Source organism: Erinaceus europaeus, chromosome 2 (assembly GCF_950295315.1).
Source record: "Erinaceus europaeus chromosome 2, mEriEur2.1, whole genome shotgun sequence".
Taxonomy (NCBI): Eukaryota; Metazoa; Chordata; class Mammalia; order Eulipotyphla; family Erinaceidae; genus Erinaceus; species Erinaceus europaeus.
The window spans coordinates 9,425,093-9,441,784 of NC_080163.1; the positions used below are offsets into that span (position 1 = coordinate 9,425,093).

General features: G+C 45.6%; 2 protein-coding genes across 2 annotated transcripts; both read right to left on the reverse strand.

Annotated features, from left to right (window-relative positions):
* Positions 1–1,659: 1,659 nt before the first annotated feature.
* On the reverse strand, positions 1,660–10,949 carry LOC107523448 (vomeronasal type-1 receptor 4-like). Its single transcript, XM_060171204.1, has 2 exons — positions 10,941–10,949; positions 1,660–3,195 (listed from the first exon to the last, which is right to left on the reverse strand). The coding sequence occupies exons 1-2, from the start codon at positions 10,947–10,949 to the stop codon at positions 2,269–2,271; spliced, it is 936 nt and encodes a 311-aa protein (XP_060027187.1). The 3' UTR covers positions 1,660–2,268.
* A 3,819-nt stretch (positions 10,950–14,768) lies between these two features.
* On the reverse strand, positions 14,769–15,710 carry LOC132532734 (vomeronasal type-1 receptor 4-like). Its single transcript, XM_060171211.1, has one exon. The coding sequence runs from the start codon at positions 15,708–15,710 to the stop codon at positions 14,769–14,771; it is 942 nt and encodes a 313-aa protein (XP_060027194.1).
* Between the last annotated feature and the right edge of the window lie 982 nt (positions 15,711–16,692).

A 16,692-nucleotide genomic window follows, 5' to 3' on the forward strand; every position in this document is an offset into this window, starting at 1 on the left:
TAAGAGGGGCACTGGAACAATGTCTCCCTTGATGTGCTCTGCTTTACCTACAGCTGGGCCAGGTTCAGACTGTGCCCACTACTGGAGGATGGCTTAGTGATGTGGGTTCATTCTCTGTGTCTCTCAGTGTCTCTGTCTGTCTGTCTCTGCCTTCATTTGTCTATCTACCCTGTCATCTATCTATCATCCGTATCTAAGAGCATCATTCCAGAGTGGAAAAGACCTAGAGAAGGAGAGAGAGGAGGGGAGATAGAGAGGGAAGAGAGAGAGAGAGACAACACCTGCAGACCTGCTTCCCCACTCTTACAGCCTCCCTCCTGCAGGAGGGGAGCCGGGGCTGGAACCCAGGCCCCTGCACGTGGCAGTCTGCACTCAACCAGGCTCATCCCTGTGTTCATACTTGTATCGTCTCTCTGATCTCATGGTCATTATTTTGTTTAGAGTGGATTTTGTTTTTGTCATGGAATCAATACTTTCAGGTAGACTTAGGGGATGCATTGGATCGACCTTCTCGTGGTGCATCCCATGAGTACCCATTTACTGGGGAAACTAACGATCCTTCCTAGCTGACTGAATCCACATGGATCCTAGTCACTTTCAAAGCCAGCAACAAGCAGACATCAGGCTCAACCTGACGCTGTTGACTGGCTACGGAAGAAGGGCAAATGCTAGAAGAAGAAGGTAGACTTAGCCAACTATTGTATGTTGATTAATCCAGTGTCAAACACTGTCACCATTTTAGTGACTTAGCCCTTGAACATCCTTTTGGTTCCATGTCTGACTGACTTTCCCTGATCTGTACCAACCACCAGTCAGCAACTCAGGTCCAGATAACAGGAGGGAGTTTGAATTTGCCATATTGAAATGCACATGACAACACACACACACACACACACACACACACACACACACACACACTGCCTACTCTCCAGACTGACTTAGGAAAAAGTATTCTGTTAACACAAAGATTCAGAAACGCTCCACTATCAAGGTTAAGAAGTGGCTGTACACACAGGGGATGCATGTTTCAGCCCTGGTGCAATGGGTAAGGAGCTTTGGCAATGGGGGAGGCTTTATTGTTGTGTCTTCTCTCTCTGTGTGTGTCTCTTAAAAGCACAGTTTGGGGCTAATATAGGCAAGTGTGCTTCCCAGTTTCATGAAGAAACAACCTAAAAAAATCATGAAGTCAACTGACACCTTTCTTGAGAAAATATGCAAATGCTCTCTTGTGACAACTGAGACTGTGTCAACCAGTATTTCCTTAAAGTGACACTGGTGTTGGGAAACAAAATAGGAGGAGAGGAGCAGGAGGAGGAGGAGGAGGAGGAGGAGGGGAATTAGAAGGCGAAGAATGGGTTGTACAGTGGTGCACCCAGTAGAGATCACACAGCACCACTCACAAGGACCTGAGTTCAAGTCTCCTCACAGCAAGTTCTGTGGGGGAGCTTCACAAAAAATGAAGCAGGGCTGCAGGTTTCTTTCCGTCTCGTTCTCCATGTCTGTCTCCCCATTCTCTCTCAGTTTATATATTTCTATCAAAATGAAAAGATTAAGTTAAAAAGGTAATAATAAGCACTGGGAACATGGATTCATTGTGCAGGCTCCATGCTACAGCAACAACTCTGTGGGCAAATAAAGACTTAAGAAAATGTTGGGGTCCAGTGGTGGTGCACCTGGCTGAGCACACCTGTTACAATGTGCAAAGACCTGGGTTGGAGCCCCCAGTCCTCACCTGCAGTGGGGTAGCTTTACAAGTGCTGAAGCAGGGCTGCAGATGTATCTCTGAATGGCTCCCTTTCTGTCTCCCCCTTCCCTCTCAATTTCTTTCTCCTTTTCTTTCTTTCTTTCTTTCTTTCTTTCTTTCTTTCTTTCTTTCTTTCTTTCTTTCTTTCTTTCTTTCTTTCTTTCTACCACAGCACTGCTCAGCTCTGGCTCATGGTGGTGCAGTGGACTGAATCTGGGAACTTGGAGCCTCAGCTATGAGAGTCAATTTGCATGAACATTATGCTATCTACACTCTGTACCCCTCTCAATTTTTTACTGTCTCAGTCCATTAAGTAAATAGAGAAGAAAATGCCAATTTCTTGTGGTTACATTCCAAATCATTACATTTTACTTGGATTTTAAGCATTAGATACCATCTCAGCCTTGTTGATTGTGCTCTGATAGGGGAACAATAAAGTAAGGGCATCTGAGGATGGATTCAATACTGTGCAAAAGCACAGAAAGTCCACCTTCCTCATGACAGTAGTGGGGGAGTTGAGTCCCTCATGCAGACACGGCAGGGCCCACACAGCCTGGAGCTCGGCTCATGAGGAGGAAGGGGCTGACAGTGGGGAAATATGCAGCCAATAGAGCAGAGAAGTTCAACATCCACCAGCTGAGATTCTTTGACAGAGCAATGCAGAGGTGACAGGCGGAGGAGAGGACGTAGTAGGTGACAAAGGTGCTGACCAGCACCAGGATTCTCTGGGTGGCCCTGGTCTCAGGGGCAGCTCTGGGGGTGACACGAGCTCTGTGAAGGTGCTGCACCTGCTGCTTTTGCCTGTGGAGCATGGAGACCATGGAGCCACTGGCCCAGAGCATGAGGCCCAGAGTCAGCGCATCAGGGACTGAGAACAGTGCACTGTAGAGTGAAGCTACGATTCCACCTTTAAATGTGGCAGAACAATATCCAAAATCCTGTTTTTGGGTCATGTTTTTGCTTCTCAGTGTACTAGTCATACTTGCTAAAATAACATAGTTGACTGACAGGTGCAGTGTCCAAATCAAAACTATGTAGCGCTCAATGTTCCTGGCAGCCCTGTCTTTGTGCTGGGCCCACCTGGAGGTCCAGGGGCTGATGGTGATCATCTGACACACACTCAGGAGGCAGGTTGTGCCCATGGAAATCCCCCTGCCCACCCTGTGAAGGTAGAAGACAAGTTTGCAGCCCAGATCACTGAGGAAGTCTCTCACCCCCAAAGTTGCCATGGTCTGTGTGACTCCCCTAGAGAGAATGACAGTGGAGTTGGCGATGGTCAGGTGTCTGAGAATCACGTCTGTGGGCCTCATCCTGTCTCCTGCGAGGGACAGGGAGACATAGTGGAAAAGCAGGAAGTAATTCCCCAGGGTCCCCACTGAGGTCTGCAAAGCAAAAAGGAGTCCCAGTGCTGGCTTCCTGGAGACAGCTGTCTGCCTTCCTGTCAGAAAAGCCTGCAGGGAACAGAAGGCAGGAGGCAGAGCGACAGTGTTCTCTGAAATTCAATATTCTTCAGTCAGTCCAGCCCATCCAGTAGACAATTTGTCATTTGCACTGAGACAGTGGAATCTCCACCTCTGTTGGCATTTCACTAGCACTGAGTCTGTATTTCTCCTTGAGGCACTGGGGTGAGGGCAATGCCATTGTATTCATGACCATGCCACAGAGGCTCGTGTCTCCTATCCAGGTGCTAACCAGTCCTTCCCTTCCATGCTTGGTTACCAAGATCAGACAAGATCAGAGATGTTCAGACTGGTGTCTCCACAGACACACATTCCTCTCATCTCACTGTGCAGAGGGATGAAGATTAGACATAGATAAGGAGACCCATGGGGTTCAGCAGCAGTGTGGGAGGGGAATGATGGTAAAACCAGGGCTCTCCCCTTTCCACACTCCTCAGCAGGGACATCTGGGACTCAGACAAGTCAGTTCTGTCTAGAGGTTTCTTTCTTTGAACAGGTCATGTCATTCACACAACACGTGTTCTAATTTTTGTTATTCTCATTTTCTTTTCCTGTGTGAGAATTCTGTCAGTAAACATCACAGTCATAGTTGAAAATCCTAGTTACCATTTCATTACAAAGACATGTTGCTGTAGACTGTGATTAGAGTCCTGCCCCTGCCCACAACAGACCTGCACAACACATAGCTGACTGGCCAGTCACTGTCACAGAGACCCTGGTTCACTGTCATGTCAGGGTCACAAGAACAATGTCACAGGTCATGGTGCTGAACAATCCCTCCTCACTGAGTCCCATTCTATGTGATTTACAAGACACAAAACATTATGTAAACAAGTTAAGTTGTTATTATTGAGACAGATGAATTCTTATCTAATCCTACAGAACTCTCTCTTCATACCCTCGTGAACTAAAGAGCAGTTGGGCAAGACTTGTGAAACCTTGTGGAGAGTGGGGTATTCTTCTCAAACTCTTCCAGAAAATAGAAGAAGAGGGAATCCTCTCAAACATCTCTTATGAGGTTAGTATATCATTTTGATCTCTATAACAGAAAAGGACTCCACCAAAAAACATAAGGAAAACAAACAAACAAAAAATACTAGAGATCTATATCCCTGACAAATATTGACTCTCAAAAAATGTGTTGGCTTAAGGAGTCAGGTGGTTGCTTCACTGGTGGTGAAGCAGGTCTGCAGATGTCTATCTTTCTCTAACCCTATCTGTCTTCCCCTCCTCTCTCCATATCTCTCTGTAATATTCAACAATGATGATAGCAATAATAACTACAACAATAAAACAACAAGGGCAACAAAAGGGAATAAATAAATAAAACATTAATTTATTTTTTAAAAAGAAGAATTTGACCGGTACTATGACTCCCTGGTAATAGGAAAGAAAATTCACTTCTTCCCAGTTAAGAATGCTGACATTCGTAGCCATTCTCTGCCTGTGCTGCTGGTGGTGTGTGAAAACCTGCAACATGCTTTCTGATAAATGAAGTGACCACAGTCTGCAGATATGGAGCCCTCAGCATTCACAGCTGGCAACTCCAAACACAGAGGAGCTGCTAATTATTCTGGATACTGAGACTGGGTACTTGAGTCTCAGTGGGGACGGTCCTCCCTCACACAGGCCACAGGCTGAAGCAGACCCTGGTCCACAGGTCCAGCAGGCTCACTCTCTCCCCACACCCCCACACTCTGTCACAGCACCACGCCCAGCCCTCCCACAGCCTCAGCTCACATAGAGGTTACACGGGCTCCTGTGCTGAACATGGCTCACAGGTCAAACCGGTGGGGTTTACAGTTTATAATACTCCTCCACTTCCCCATATTTGGGAGCTACTCTCTTTATCCAGCTTTCTAGTCCTTTTTCCAACTATGACACCGTCACCCCAGACAATCACCTGGACCCACCTGCATTTTGATGTCAGGCTCAGACAAAAACTAGTAAAGTCATGGGCTCCTTGGAATATACCTAAAACAAACCTACGAGCTTTTCCAAAAACTGAGCCCCCAAATCTTCATCTGCAATATTCTTGCCTTTAGCTTGGTGATTAGTCAACAATTTGTTCTGCTTTATATCTTAACTCTTTTTCAGCCACCAGGTTCCAGGTGGCTTTATATTATTATTGTTAGTAGTAGAAGTAGTAGTAGTAATAACTTTCTGGGGAGGGACCATGGTCTGGAAGAAACTAGCCCATTGGGCTCCCTGATAGCCTGAGTGAGCCGACCCCGAGTCCCCTCCTCTGGAGGGAGGTAGGAGAGTCCTCTCTTGCCCCGTTGACCTAAAGTGGACCCGGGATTTCCAAGCCAAGGCTTCTCCCCCAGCTTCCTCATTCCAACCCTGCCAATGGCCCTTCCCCAACTTTCTCATAGCTGCCCCACCATATTAGGATAGAAGCCATAACCCTTCACTTCCCACCTCATGCCTTTGACACACTGGTGACCATACCTTCATATATATATATAATTTATTTATTTATTTTCTGTTTTGTTGTCCTCGTTGTTTTATTGTTGTAATTATTATTGAGAGAGGGACAGAGAAAGAGAGACACCTGCAGACCTGCTTCACTGCCTGTGAAGCGACTCCCCTGTAGATGGGGATCCGGGGGCTGGAACCAGGATCCTGATGCTGGTGCTCCTGCTTTGTGCCACCTGCGTTTAACCCGCTGCGCTACCGCTAGACTCCCGGGGCCATGCATTCTATGGTGCCCTCTCCAGTCTGACTGGACTCGCCACCTGGTGTGTTTGTTTGGGGTTGGTGCGAGGCCTCTGCCCACCCTCCTGCTTGACAGTGTATCTGCTCAGCTGTGCACTCAATAAACTGCTGTCTCTCTGAAGCTCTCCCGGCGTTTTGTGCTTTTCTCCGTGCACTCACCCTCACCAAGTGTTTCTGCCGTGATGGTATCTTGTTTCCCTGTCATCTGCAGCCCTGCTCCATGCTTCCTCCCTGAAGTGTGGGGGTGGGTGTGGGCTTGAACCCATGTCCTAGCGCTTATGATCTGTTGGTTCCACCAGGTGCACCACCACCACCCGGACCGGCCCTCCACCCCTTTTCTTTTCCCAGAGCCCTGCTCAGCTTTGGCTTCTGGTGGTGCTGAGGATTGACCCTGGGACCTCATAGCCTCAGCAGAAGAGTTGCTTGCAGAACGATGAACTGTCTTCCCAGCCTCCTTCTCTTCCTAAGTCACAGCTGCACCTAGTGATACTTCTGAATGTCCTTCATCTTTTCCTTTCCTCTCTCTGAGTCCTGATGGAATTCGGTTTCAGAGCCCTCTGCTCAATTTCCCCTCACATTTCTCCTCCTTTGGGTGTAGGGACCAAAAAAATTTTTTGGGGGGTGGGCTACAGAAGTAGGGAGTTCTGGCATGGGTGGTGGCAGGTCAATCCATACCCCCAGCCTGTGCAGAACAAGTGTTACACCCAGGAATCTATTTTTTTCTGTTGATCTTTTTTTAAGATATATAAAATGGAAGTATTGACAAGACTATATCCAGGTTCTGTAACTTTGTCAGGAAGTGCACCACCCAAAATGGTGTCCTGTGAGCTAGGAAAGTTCAAGACATATGATCAATTTTTCCCGTCTCATATGAATTAAATAGTGGTTTATGTGTTTACACCTTAAAAGGAATGTACATAAACACCATTCCCACCACCAGAAGACTGTGCCCCATACCCACCCACCCCCTCCTCCCAACTCCCCATCACACCAGGAAGCCCAATGGCCACCTTCCCCTTCACCACAGGGTTTTTACATTGGTGCCCTGCTCTCAGTTTAATCAGATCCTGCTTTTAGTTTCCTTTTATGTTCTTCTTTCTCAACTTTTGTTGATGAGTGGGGACATCCCATACTCATCTTTATCTTTCTGACTTAGCTGACTTAACATAATTACTTCTAGCTCTGTCCAAGATGGGTCAGATAAGGTGGACTCATTGTTCTTAATAGCTGCATAGTATTCCATTGTGTATATGTACCATAGCTTTCTCAGCCACTCATTTGCTGTTGGGCACCTGGGTTGCTTCCAGGTTTTAGCTATTGTGAATTGTGCTGCTTTGAATATAGATGTACACATATCTTTTTGGTTGGGCTTGCCAACACCCATGATCAGGGGGAAAGAAATTACAGAAGCCAGAACATCCTCCTTCTGCACCCCATACTGACCCTGGGTCCATGCTTCAGGAAGGTTAAATATTAGGAAAGCTATCAGGGGAGGGGATGGGATATGGAGTTCTGGTGGTGGGAAATATATGGAGTTGTACCCCTCTTAAAAACATAAAAATAAAGAAAGGAACTCTCAAATGTGAAAAATGTGTGGAATTATACCACAGTTATCTTACAATCTTGTAAATTAATAATAAATCACTAATAAAAAATAAAAATTACTACCTTCATATAAACTATTCTTCATATAAACTCTTCCATCCTTTATGAATATGATTAGTCAACAATTTGTCTGGCTCTATATGTTAACTCTTTTTACAGCCACCAGGTTCCAGATGCCACCATGATGCCAACTGGACCTTCCTGCGCAGATGACCCCACCTATGTGTCCTGGAGCCCTGCTTTCCCAGAACCCCACCACACTAGGGAAAGAGAGAGGCAGGCTGGTAATATGGATCCACCTGTCAATGCCCATATTCAGCGTGGAAGTAATTACAGAAGCCAGACCTTCCACCTTCTGCACCCCATAAGGACCCTGAATCCATACTCCCAGAGGGATAAAGAATAGGAAAGCTATCAGGGGAGGGAAAGGAATGGGATACAGAGTTCCAGTGGTGGGAGTTGTACTTCTCTTATCCTATGGTTTTTGTCATTGTTTCCTTTTTATATATAAAAATTAAAAAAATTACAACCACCATTTACAACTGAAAAAATTATAGGCATAAACTCTTTCTTGAATGTTTTGTAGCTTTAACCAAATGATTCAGTCTTATTCTCTAATTTTTTTAAATTGCTTCCAGGGTTATTGCTGGGGCTTTGTGCCAGCACTGTGAATCCACAACTCCTAGAAGACACATTTAACATATATCTTTTTTCTATTTGACAGGAGAGATATACAGAAGGAAGAGGAGATAGAGAGGGAGACAAATAGAATATGTAGACCTGATTCACCTGTTAGTGAAGCTTTCCTCCTGCAGGTGTGGAGTGGGGGCTCACACCCAGATCCTTGTGCATGTGTCTGCTCAGCTGAGTGTGTCATCACCCAGCCCACTACAGTCTCATTCTCTGTCATTGCAGGATGCTATTTTTGGTCTATCTGTTTTTTGTTATTCATTTATTGATTTATTATTGGGGGAATTAATGGTTCACAGTCGACAGTAAAATACAGTAGTCGGTACATGTGTAACATTTCTGTTTTCCATGTAACAATTCAACTCCCACTAGGTCCTCCTCCACCATCTTGTTCCAGGACATGAACCCTCCCCACCACCCCAGAGTCTTTTACTTTGGAGCAGTACTCCAACTCCAGTCCGAGTTCTGCTGAGTGTTTTCCCTTCTGTTCTTCTTATTATTTTTCACTTCTGTCTATAAGTGGGATCATCACATATTCATCCTTCTCTTTCTCTTTTGTACAACCACTAGGCATCGCTCCAACCCCCATAACTTCTTTATCTTGTCTTGCTCTGTGGTTGGGAGTTTAGGTTGGGTCTGCATTCTGTCTTTGTGAATGGCTGAAACATGGGCATAGGAAGCAAATACAATTTTAAAAAAAGTTTGTATTATCTTTATTTAATGGATAAAGACAGCCAGAAATCAAAAAAGAATGGGGCTATATCAGGGAAGAGAGACAATGAGATACAAGCAGCCCTGCTTCACCACTTGCAAAGCTTTCCCCCTGAAGGTGGGGACCAGGGACTTGAACTATGGTCCTTGAGCACTGTAACATGTGTGCTCAACCAGGTGTGCCACCACCCAGCCCCCACAAATACATTTTGCACAAGTGTTTTTTAATATTTGGACATATGCAGTAGTGGCATTGTTGGTCCGTTTCTGTTTGTGTGAGGACTCACCAGCCTGCTTTCCACAGGGGCTCACAATTGGGGGATCATTTTTTTTTCTTTTTATCAGAGTATTGCTTATCTCTGGCTTACAATGGTGTGAGGATTGAACCCAAGACCATTGATCATAAAAGGCTTTTTGTATAGACATTATGCTATCTCTCCAGTCCTAACTGGATGTTTCTATTTAATGGAGATTAAAAACAAAATCAAACAAATGAACAACAACAACAAAAAAAAAAACCCAGCACAGTTTGTTTCTAGTTTATGTGAATGCTGGATATTGAACCTGGACTCTTGAGTCTCAGGCATCCAAAATCTTTTGCATAACCACATGCTACCTCCCCAGCCCTCTGGTGTATAGTTTTAAACTCACTTTATTTATTGATTTATCTGATAATTGTAGAAGACAGTTGTGACCTCAGGGTAAATTCCATATCTCCCTAAAATAGATGCTACCACAACTCACCCCTCTGAAACCCCTTCCTGGTCCCTGGGTCCACCCCCTTCTGGCTCCCTCCCCTTCACAGGTAGGAACCCTGGTCCTACCTTGACAAGAAAAGAAATTAGAGACAGGGATGCAGAGTGAAAGTGTCCATGGCTCTGAAGCTCCTTCAGTGCAGTTCGGGCTGGTCTCACCCGAATTGCACACATGCAAAGCAGCACACCATCCAAGGGAACCATTTTGCTGGCCCGACTTCATATATTTTTATTATTATTATTGTCACCAGGATTGTGACTGGGTATCAGTACTGGTCATTTTTTTCCTTTCTTTTTTTCTATTTTATTTATTTATTTATTTATTTATTTATTTATTTATTTAAGAAAGCAGTCAGGGGGCATCACAGTGACCCCCATGGGGTGAGTCAGGGGCATCACAGTGACCCCCATGGGGCGAGTCAGGGGCATCACAGTGACCCCCATGGGGTGAGTCAGGGGCATCACAGTGACCCCCATGGGGTGAGTCAGGTGGGAGGGTCTCCCCCGGTCACATCCCCCAGCCTGGCTGGGGCGCCAAGGACGGGGTCACCTGGACCGCTGCCATCAGTGCGGAGGAAGACAGGGCTCTGTGTCCTGCAGACCCCAACTAGCAGAGCCTCGGACCCGGGCAGCGATCAGGACCAGCCCATCCAGCATCTCCTGCTCGGGCCCCTTACCGTAGCCCAATCAAAATTACTGCCGCCGCTGGAAGTCAGTCCTGCTCCCAGGATGTGCGCAAGCGCAATGGGTCCAAAGGACTGGTGATGCGCGGAGAATTCTGGGCAATGTAGTTTTCATTGCCCCAACTATGCAGGTTGAGTTGGTGGTACTTAACATCCCCAGGAAAAATGGAAAATAGTGAGTGAATGCGAATTCCACGTAAGATTTTTATTGGGTGGGCGGTGTCCCAATTGGTTATGTGCTTTTATAATGATCGACTAGATTGTGGGAGAAGAGGGGTACAATTCCATACAGTTCCTCCACAAGAGTTCCATATCCCATTCCCTCCATTGGAAGGTTCCTTATTCTTTATCCCTCTGGGAATATAGACTAAAATTCGTTATGGGGTGCAGAAGCTTGGAGGTCTGGCTTCTGTAATTGCTTCTCTGCTGGACATGGCTTTGACAGGTGGATCCATACTCCCAGGCCCAGCCTATTTCTATCTCTCCCTAATGGGACAGGACTCTGGGGAGGCAGGGCTGCAGGACACATTGGTGAGGTCGTCTGCTCAGGGAAGTCAGGATGTGATGGTAGCACCTGCGACATGGTGGCTGAAAAGCATTAAGATATAAATCAGGACAAAGTGTTTAATAAACAGGAACCTAAAGGTAACAATATAGCAAAGAGATATGGGGTCTCCCTTTTGGAAAAAGCTAGGAAGTCTTTTAGTATATTCCAAGAGGCCCATGATTTTACTAATTTTTGCCTGAGCCCAACAAGTAACATGCAGTTGGCCTCAATGTCTGGGAAGTTGGTGTCAGAGTTGAGAATAGGACTAGAAAGCTGCATCAGGAAAGAAATTAAGCTCCCAAATATGGGAACAGTATATAAATACCATCAACTGTAAACCCCATCGACATGACTAGGGACTATGTCTATTCATATTTAGCACAGAAGCCTGGGTAACCTCTGAGTCCCCTTCAGTCCAAGCTTGCAGTCCACAGTCACAGTATGGAACATTGTAGGCTGCACTCATTTCAGGACCTGTCTTCCTCAAGTGGCAACATATGTTGACCCAGTTTCCCTTCAGAGAGTAGGGCAATTTCTACCGTTGTTGTTCTATATTGAGGGACAAGGTCCTGTAGAGGCCCACTAGAAGGTTTATGATGTTGTCTCTGATGGAGATGACCAATGATGGTGAAGAGAGGAATCTGTTAAAGGTCTACACCCATCATGTCTGTGTGGGAATCCCAAGACTCCCTGACTAGGGCCCCGCAAGATGGGGTAGCCTGATAGTGACCAAAAGAGTTATCATTAAAGTGCGCTGGTCTCCAGATTTTGGAGTCCTTACTTTATCTAACAAGATTAGACCTAAGAGTGACTGAAGGAAGTGAAATGGGAAGTAGGTGAAGAGGGTATCTAGGCATAAGTAGAAACTATTTGATTAACTACTTTATGGTATCTTTTTTTTTTTTTTTTAGGTTTTTCTATTTGCTTGCTGCGCTTACTGAGTCATTGCAAACTACTGTGCATTTTTACTTTAAGGTATATGTTTTCCCCTACCTTATGGATCCATGTGAACATATGCTCTGTCTCATGGTTGCTGGTCTATATCCAGGTTCTGTCACTTTGTCAGGAAGTGCACCACCCAAAATGGAGTCCTGTGAGCTAGGAAAGGTCTCCCCAGAATGATGGAGCTGAAGGGCTGACATTCCACACCTGGCATCTCTGGACACACTCCAGAGTGAAAGATGTCAAGGTGACACTGGTGCATTGATTTGGTTGAGATCAGTAGATGCAGTGTCACATGGCAAGGGATCGAAAGAAGCATGAGGAAAAACAAACAAAACCCCAGAGCTTCTAGGACTGGGAGAATGGTGGATGTTACAGAGAATGAGGAAGGTTGCTTTCTGCCTTAGAGTTTAAGAAGGAAATAGATAATTATTATTTTTAGTTCTTAAATTTTTTTGTTTTACTTATTTATTTATTATTGTATAGAGACAGAGAGAGATATTGGGAGGGGAGAGGAGAAAGGGAGACAGAGACACCTGTAGCCCTGCGTCACCACTTGTGAAGCTTTACCCCTGCAGGTGGGGACCAGGGGCTCGAACCAGGGTCCTTGTGCACTGTAATGTGTGTGCTTAACCAGGTGCGCCACTGCCTGGCCCCATGGCAATAGACAGTTATTATTATAATCAAGTTATTTGGGAACTTGGTTTACTTTGAAAATCCTATGGTTAGGATTTACTGTACCGTGTAAGATCTTACCATGATTATGTCATTTAATGGTATTTACAAATAACTGCTTCTTATATACTAACAAGACTAGTTGCTTCTGCTCTCCCTGGCCTAAGATTATAGGTGACTTAATATTTTTAAAAAGTTGTTATTATAAATGCATTAGCAATTTAATCCCAGTGGTAAAATTCAATCGGTGTACTAATTCACACCTTAAGTGCTTAGTTCAAGCCTCTGTCTTCTCACCTGAAGGAAGGTCACTTCGATAGTGGTGAATCAGGTCTAAAGGTGTCTTTCTCTCTCTGTCTCTCTGTGTCTCCCCTTCCTCTCTCAATTTATCCCTGTCTTATGCAATAAAACGTAAAAAAAAAAAAAGCCTCCAGGAGCATTGGATTCATAGTACAGGCATGCGGGTACTGGTCCTTGACTCTGAAATCTCCACCAGGCTAACTCAAAGTTAATCAAACAAGGAAATATATTTTAAGACCAAAGTTTATTCTAAGAAAGACCAGTGTGGCAAACACCTGTCTGAGGGAGACAGGAGAAGTGCGTGCCCTAAGAAAGAACAGCCCATCTTTTCATAGGTTTATAACAAAGAAAGTCCACAGGAAGCTGACATCAGCAAGAAGCATAAGGAGTATATCTGCAGAGGAGTTTAGGGACACAGCAAAGATATAGATGACACGGGGCAGGTATCAAATGGCAGCTACCTCAGTTATTGTTAGGGACTCGAACCTAGGAATCTCATTAGAAAATTCAGGAGACCGGAGCCAAGATTGGATGAAGGGGAAAGGAATTAATTGCACAAGCCAGAAAGCCCAAATCATTCAGAAAGCGCTGAGCCGCTGAGTTGCAGTCTGGATGCATTCTATGCCCCTTCAGCAAGGCAGAGGCAAGTTGACAGAAGCTGAGGTTGCTAGATATTCATTTTATCTGACACGCCCCACATGTATTCAGCCCTTAAGCTGCTAACTACATGGTAAGCTCCCTTTGATTCTCAGAAGGACTCAGCTAAGTGGAAGAGTTGCTATGACTTTGTGCTGAGCTCATCCTGTTTCTTTTTGCCTTCCTGCTGCCCTTCTGTTCATCTCTCCTTGTCTCATTTTCTCCTTCTCTCCAACTAATACATCCATGTCGTTTAACTTTTCCCACCATTATCTCAGGAGAAGTACAATACTTTTACTACTTTACTAACTAGTTCCACATGGTGTTGAGGTAGGTAATAATCTGCAGGTTAACAGGTCACCTAGTTTCCCATCAGTTCTGGGTGATCCCTGTGGTGGAGGGGAGGCTTTGGCCTCTCTCAATACCCACTGACCTCTGGGAAGCCATGGAGTGTCTTAGGGCCTATTGCTTTACTAAAACGCAGAATCAGGAGTTTTTTATTGTTAGAATTAAAATACTTTGAGTTTCATACGAGTGTATATAATGGAGATTCGGTGGTAGCACAGCGGGTTAAGTGCATATTTTGCAAATTGCAAGGACTGGTGTAAGGATCCCGGCTCCCCACCTGCAGGGAAGGTGGCTTCAAAAGCGGTGAAGCAGGTGTGCAGGCGCCTATCTTTCTCTCCCCCTCTCTGTCTTCCCCTCCTCTCTCCATTTCTCTCTGTCCTATCCAACAGTAAGAACATCAATAACAACAATAATAACTACAACAATGAAAAAACAAGGGCAACAAAAGGGAATACATAAATATGAAAAAAAGGAATCTACAAAACAAAAATAATTTGGGAACAGGGCAGTGACACACATTTTGAGTGCACCCATTAGTACGCTCAAAGACCTAGGTTTGAGTCCTCACTTCCCACCTGCAGAGTGGATGCTTCCTGAGCAGAGAGCAGATCTCCAGGTGTCTGTCTAATACACCTTTCTGTTACCTCTCCCCTCTCAATTTCTCTTTCTCTAAACAATAAAATAGAAGAGAAAAAAATAGAAGCCACCAAGAGTGGTAGATTTGTGGTACCAGCACGGAGCTCTAGTAATAACCCTGGAGGGAATAAAAAGATGGTACTTTAATATAATCTTCATTACCCGTTACTTTTTACGTATGGAGACAAAGCTTGGTCTACACTACTAGCTTGGTCTACACTACTTGACTGAATCATGAGAGTTTGCTAATCATAGTAAGCATATTGAAAAATATGAGGAGATAAGTGAGAAAAATATTACAACAACAAATGGTCATCATTAAAATTTCTTGATCATATTGAAGCAACTTGTATTCCTCATGCAGACACAGCAGGGCCCACACAACCTGGAGCTCTGGCTCATGAGGAGGAAGGGACTGACAGTGGGGAAAGATGCAGCCAGTAGAGCAGAGAGGTTCACCATCCACCAGCTGGGATTCTTTGACAGAGTAACACAAAGGAGAGAGGTGGAGGAGAGGACGTAGCAGGTGACAAAGGTGCAGACCAGCACCAGGATGCTCTGGGTGGCCCTGGTCTCAGGGGCAGCTCTGGGGCTGACACGAGCTCTGTGAAGGTGCTGGACCTGCTGCTTGTGCCTGTGGAGCATGGAGACCATGGAGCCACTGGCCCAGGTCATGAGGCCCAGAGACAGCGCTTCAGGGACTGAAAGCAGTGCTCTGTAGAGTGAAGCTATGATTCCACCTTTCAATGTGGCAGAACAATATCCAAAATCCTGTTTTTGTGTCATGTTTTTGCTTCTCAGTGTACTAGTCATACTTGCTAAAATGACGTAGTTGACTGACAGGTGCAGTATCCAGATGAGGACTGTGTAGCGCTCAATGTTCCTGGAAGCCCTGTTTTTGTGCTGGGCCCACCTGGAGGTCCAGGGGCTGATGGTGACCATCTGACACACACTCAGGAGACAGGTGGTGCCCATGGAAACCCCACTGCCCACCCTGTGAAGGTAGAAGACAAGTTTGCAGCCCAAATCACTGAGGAAGTCTGTCTCACCCAAAGCTGTCATGGTCTGTGTGACTCCTTTGGAGAGAATGACCATGGAGTTGGCGATGGTCAGGTGTCTGAGAATCATGTCTGTAGGCCTCACCCTGTGCTCAGAGAAGTGGAGCGAGATGTAGTGGAAAAGCAGACAGCAGTTCCCCAGAGACCCCACCAAGGTCTGGAATGCAAAGAGGAGTCCCACTGCCACATGCCCAGAGGACATTCTGGTTTCCAGATGACGGCCGTTCCCCTTCATGCTCAGAGCAGCAGGGAGACAGGCTGTGCAGGCAGCATGGGAGCTGGAAGCCACTGACTATGCTGCTGGGACTTCAAGCTCCAGGCTTTTTCAGATATAAAGCAAGGGACAGAGACAGACATGGAAAAGGGAAAGATATCACAGCACTGATGTTTCCTGCACGGAAGCAGGGGCCAGGTTCAAAGCTAGATCACAAGGCAAAGCAGGTGTATAGTCTAAGTGAACTATTTGGCTGGTTCCTGGTAAAGTTTTAACCACTGATGTTAATGACCTTTCAATAACAATTTGTATAAATCCCTCACAGAACAAGTGCACTGTGAAGTATAAAGAGCTCAGAGCTAAGACATGGGCTCTCCTGTCATTTCTCTGTGCAGAGACCAGAGATGAGACACGGATAAGGAAGCCTCTGTCAGACACACACAGTTCAGGAGCGGGGTGGAGGGGCGACTTGTGTCAAAGGCAGGACTTTCAGCCCCTCTCCACACCCCTCAGGACAGCTGGGGCACCAGGAGTGCTAGGCTGTGATATCACTGTCTCTTATTCATTCCATGTGACTTGACGGTTTAGACATCTAACAGATTTTGTTCTTATAATGACTCATGTTTTTGATCAGTCAATTCTGAATTGAGGTAAGAATCCTTGGTGAGCCCAGCTGAGCTGCTGCTGTCAACTGCAAAGGCAGCTGCCTCTGACCAAGGTCAGCTGAATGTCCACGTGCTGACCACATGTTTGAAAAGCCCCACTGGCTCTTCTACCAGAATCCCAGGCCACATCACAGGGCACAGGAGCTGAGAGGAATTTCCTGTTCTCATGCAGCCTAGTGACACACTGACTATGTGACAACACACACAAGTCTTTGATCAAGTGCAGCAGTGAAGGTTTCAGATAACCACGCTCTTTGGAGTGTATTGATTCCTCCCTAGTTTGAGAGAGGCAGTGTGGAGGTGAA

Excerpts from the sequence above, each read along its gene's own strand:
- LOC132532734 (XM_060171211.1), bottom strand. The coding sequence starts at position 15,710 with ATGTCCTCTGGGCATGTGGCAGTGGGACTCCTCTTTGCATTCCAGACC.